Source organism: Quercus lobata, chromosome 4 (assembly GCF_001633185.2).
Source record: "Quercus lobata isolate SW786 chromosome 4, ValleyOak3.0 Primary Assembly, whole genome shotgun sequence".
NCBI lineage: Eukaryota > Viridiplantae > Streptophyta > Magnoliopsida > Fagales > Fagaceae > Quercus > Quercus lobata.
The window spans coordinates 20976047-20981285 of NC_044907.1; the positions used below are offsets into that span (position 1 = coordinate 20976047).

A 5239-nucleotide genomic window follows, 5' to 3' on the forward strand; every position below is an offset into this window, starting at 1 on the left:
AGGTCAGCAACCCCAGTTTGATCTACATAATTATTGTCCACACGATTTATATCTCCTTTGAAGAGTGTGCCATGTAAACAGGTCGTAAAATCAGTGTGAAACAAAGACTTTTAGGGTTACTAACTTACGAGGACAGGTCTTCTTGGTCATGCCCATAAGTCCTCCGCCTTTTTCCTTACGGTTACTCGCTATCACATCCCTCTTATGTAGTATTAGAGATTTTTCGATGGAGAATCTAACCGCATCTTTCTCTAGTGTGAATGAAAAAATTCAACAGGTCTCTAAGATTCTCCCACGCGTTATTTGTCTGGTTCTTTTGTATAATTTAGTCCTTTAAAAATTTTATGAGTTGTTAATTTGGTTCCTAAGCTTTAATTCCAGAAAGGCTTTACTTTTCTACTTTTACATGCCGACTTTGGTCAAGAAATATGATCAACGGTCTTATCGTCCATTACAGGTTCTGACTAATAATGATTGATCGATATTAGTAAAATTTAGGAGTGGGTACGAATATCACTATTTCTTGGACTACTTGTCTTCTTTCCCTTGCTATAAATTTGCTTCTTCTTCAGCTGCAAAACAACCATACACACATCCATTTCAAAATTTAATAAACCATCATATTAGTTAAACAAAAGCCTATTCAAACACATTGCATGGGGCCTTGTCCACACCTGAGTTCAGCTCCACCATCATCAACTTTCTCCATGCACACGTTTATCCTTCTCTGCTGCTTTGGCTTGTTTCTCACCTCTGTGGTTGGCGAGAGTAGTGAGACAGACCGGTTGGCATTGCTCGACTTCAAACGCAAGATTAGTAAAGATCCTCTCGGGGTCATGAGCTCTTGGAATGATAGCATCCACTTTTGCCAATGGAAAGGTGTTTCCTGTGGTCGCCGACATCAAAGGGTCACTGTGTTGGACCTGCAATCTCAAAAACTGGTAGGCTCTATATCCCCAAATGTTGGAAATTTAAGTTTTTTGTGGAAGCTAAACCTTGAAAACAATAGCTTTTATAATGAAATTCCTCAAGAAATTGGCCGTTTGCATAGACTACAAGTCTTGCAATTGAACAATAACACAATAAATGGAACAATTCCTAGCAATATATCCAGTTGTGCCAACCTCATAATGTTTCATGCAGCTGTTAATAATCTGGTTGGAGAAATCCCCACAAAGCTTGGCACCTTGTCAAACCTCCAAATCTTTGCTATTCATAAAAATAGTTTGACCGGAATAATCCCATCTTCTTTTGGAAATTTATCATCTCTAAAAGGCTTATCTGTAGCTTATAATAACCTGGGTGGGAGTATCCCTGATTCTTTTTCCCAATTGACCAAACTTGAAATCTTTGCTGTGGCATCAAATAGGCTGTCTGGTACAATTCCTCCGTCATTCTTCAATATCTCTTCAATAACAAAGATTGATGTAGGAGTTAACCAAATCCAAGGGCATCTTCCATCAGACATAGCTATAACTCTACCAAATTTAGAAATATTTTCCATCAGCAACAACCAGTTTATTGGATCTATCCCTATTTCAATTTCTAGTGCCTCAAATTTACATATACTAAATTTGGCCGGAAATAAACTAACTGGAAAAGTTCCTTCTTTAGAGAAGCTAAATAGAGTGAGGTTGTTTTCCATTGCTGAAAACCAACTTGGAAATGGAGGAGCAAATGACTTGAGTTTTCTCTGTTCTTTGTCAAATGCTACCAACCTAAGAGATGTGGAGATAAATACCAACAACTTTGGGGGGGAGTTGCCTAAATGTATTGGCAACATCTCAACTACTCTTGCCTTTTTCTATTTGAATAATAATAAAATATCTGGAAATATTCCTAGTGTGATAGGGAACCTGATTAACCTGGAGGATATAGAAATGTGGAACAATAAATTTTCAGGTAACATCCCCTCTATACTTGGAAACCTTCAGAAATTACAATTTTTGGATTTATCTCAAAACAATTTCATTGGGATCATTCCATCCTCTCTTGGAAATTTAACAAATTTGTTGGAGTTGTATTTAGGAGACAATAATCTTCAGGGAAGCATCCCTTCAAGTCTAAGTCAATGCCAAAATTTGATAACTTTTCATCTTCCCCATAACAATCTTAGCGGTATCATATCCTCGCAAGTTATTGGTCTCTCATTTTCACCAAATAGCCTTGACTTGTCTGGCAACCAATTCACTGGTGTCCTTCCCATGGAAATAGGAAATTTGAAAAATTTAGAACATTTGGATATTTCTGAAAATATGTTGTTTGGTAAAATACCAGCAAGTCTTGCAAGTTGTGTAAAGCTAGAATTTCTATCCATGAGAAGAAACTTTTTCCAAGGAGTTGTTCCTTCATCTTGGGAATCATTAAGAGGTCTTGAACATTTAGACCTTTCTAAAAATAATTTTTCTGGCATGATTCCAAAATTTTTGGAGAGTTTTGATTTCTTGAAATTATTGAACCTCTCGTACAACCATTTTGAAGGTGAGATACCAACAAATGGAGTTTTCAAGAATGCGAGTGCAACTTTGATTAAGGGAAATGGTAAGCTTTGTGGGGGCATACCAAAGTTTCAACTTCCTAACTGCAACAACAAAAAATCCAAGAAAACGTTGACTCCTATGTTGAAGTTGATTATCTTTATTCTATTTGGGCTTCTCGGCGTATCTTTGATTCTATTGTCTCTATTTCTTTGTTCCTTAAGAAAGAAAAGGAAAGAAAATACCTCAAGCAATTCAATAAATTTGTTTTTGGATGTATCTTACCAAAGTCTCCTAAATGCCACAGATGGATTCTCTCCTACTAATTTAGTTGGTGTGGGCAGTTTTGGGTCAGTGTATAAAGGAATTCTAAATCAATATAGACATACAGTTGCTATCAAGGTGCTGAACCTTGCACGTCGTGGAGCTTCCAAAAGTTTCAAAGCTGAGTTTGAGTCTTTAAGAAACATCGAACATCAAAATCTTGTAAAGTTACTCACAGCATATTCAGGTATTGATGATCAAGGTCAAGAATTTAAGGCTTTGGTATACGAGTTCTTTTGCAATGGCAACCTAGATGAGTGGATACATCCAACTCCAATAACAAATGAGTCTTTTGAGAATCCAAGGAAATTGAGTCTTATTCAAAGACTAAATATCGCCATTGATGTTGCTAGTGCATTGGATTATCTTCATCATCATTGCCAAACACCAATTGTTCACTGTGACCTCAAGCCTAGCAATGTTCTTCTTGATGATAAAATGATTGGACATGTAAGTGACTTTGGCTTGGCAAAATTCCTTCATGCTATCATCCAAGATTCTTCTGCTAATCAATCAAGCTCAATTGGGGTTAGAGGAACAATTGGTTATACTCCTCCTGGTAAATATATTTTGCATTTCTTAAATTAAAAAGTTTTTTCTTTTACTTTTCCCATATTTCCTACAATAGTTCTAACTTCTAAGTATAAAAATATTTTTTTAATAATGATGTATTGTATCTAGAAGATAGAATGTGTTAAAACATAATTTTCTAGTTTTATTCTTCTTCTAGCTTCTTCTTTTATTATTTTTATTTTTATTTTTTTACATGCCTTGGAAAAACATCCTTTAACATTTGTAAGATTTTTTCTTTCCCTTCCTGTTGTGGTATGAAAGTATGGCAATTACAATATATGTTATGTGCAATTGCAGAGTATGGTATGGGAAACGAGGTATCAATATATGGTGATGTTTATAGTTATGGCATATTATTGTTAGAGATGTTCACGGGAAAAAGGCCTACTAATAGCATGTTCCTCAACGGCCTAAATCTGCGTGACTTTGTTAAAGCAAATTTACCAGAACGAATAATTGACATCATAGATCCTAATCTTCCCTGGGAAAGACAAGAGGGAGAAATAAGAATGAATGACACTCACAATGAGGATCAAAATGAAAGTCTCAAAATTCAAGAATGTTTGATTTTGATACTCGAAATTGGACTTGCTTGTTCCACAGAAGTTCCAAGAGAAAGGATGGACATCACTGATGCTTTAGTTGAATTGCATTTAATTCGACAAAACCTTTTAGAACCTGTATCCACGGATAAAGACTTCAAGCTACAGGTAATTTTAATTTTTATAATTTTAAATCTTTGTTAATGTATGTTCCGGAGCATGTGATCTGAGTGGTGGGGAGAGGGAATCATATGGCATTTAGAAAGCCACAGGCCTTAGTGTTAATAATTTTTATTATAATTATAATTATTGTCATTATCGGAATCAGCCCAATTTTTTTTTTTTTTTTAAATTGCTGACATTGACATGTAAAGGCTACAAAGTTAACTGATTTGTTGTAGAAATTTTGAAGTTCGAATTTGTTGTAAAATTATTTTTTGTTTATATATAATTCTAAATATCTTCTAAAAAATGGATTGTCAATTCCATAAATATTGAATGAGATGGGATTTCATAATCCCACACAAATTAGCTTAGCTTTCTTGCATCATGAATTTTCTCAAAGGTAAAACAAAACTTGATAGTTGATACTTAATTTACCAACTAATTTGTAGGTGATGAGATTCTCCACACCAAAAAAAAAAAAAATGTAGGTAATGAGTTAAAGAATATCTTTTAAATTCTTGTTACTGTAGAGAAAACCTCACTCCACACATTGTTACAATTAGAATTTTGAAGCTAAGTATTCTAATACATTGAAATTTATCTTCCCTCACCACAGGTGCACTAGACTGAATGTTGAAGCTCATTATTCTAATACTTTGACATCATGTTCGGGTGTATTTGGCATTTTTAGCACATTTGGAGGTAAATTGGGGAGATATGTAATTTTTTTTTTTTTTTGGTGTTAAAGAATATATTATTTATGGTTTGCTATGTGTAATGGCCCAAGAGGTCCAATTATGTTGTAAATCCTAAACATGGCTAACCTTATTTCCTAGTTTTTATATATATCTTGCTTAGGATTCATTGTAAACAACTTTTGAGCATACATTACATCAAGCCGAACAATTTAATTTTCTGTGTTCCTTTAGACTTTCCTTCCTTCTGCTCCTCTTCATCAACTTTCTATTCTCTCAATTTTAATATTACTAGGTAATTTTCGTTTGACACTTTGTGGCTTGAGAGAAGCCTCAGCAAAATGGAAATTTATTAAGAATTTGTATTTAGTAGCTTGATTTATACCAGGATCGGGAGAAATTTGATGAACTTTGGAGGTTTTCAAATTTGAGTTCGACACTTTTTGGATTAAGTGGAACTCTT

General features: G+C 34.5%; 1 protein-coding gene across 1 annotated transcript; it reads left to right on the forward strand.

Annotated features, from left to right (window-relative positions):
- Positions 1-562: 562 nt before the first annotated feature.
- On the forward strand, positions 563-4947 carry LOC115988044 (probable LRR receptor-like serine/threonine-protein kinase At3g47570). The gene is made up of 3 exons (XM_031111678.1): positions 563-3360; positions 3672-4084; positions 4698-4947. The coding sequence occupies exons 1-3, from the start codon at positions 657-659 to the stop codon at positions 4704-4706; spliced, it is 3126 nt and encodes a 1041-aa protein (XP_030967538.1). The 5' UTR covers positions 563-656; the 3' UTR covers positions 4707-4947.
- Positions 4948-5239: the final 292 nt, after the last annotated feature.

Bases quoted from the DNA above. Each gene is read 5' to 3' on its own strand.
- LOC115988044 (XM_031111678.1), top strand. From the start codon at position 657: ATGGGGCCTTGTCCACACCTGAGTTCAGCTCCACCATCATCAACTTTC. The intron at 3,361-3,671 runs GTAAATATATTT...GTGCAATTGCAG, and splicing joins AATTGGTTATACTCCTCCTG to AGTATGGTATGGGAAACGAG.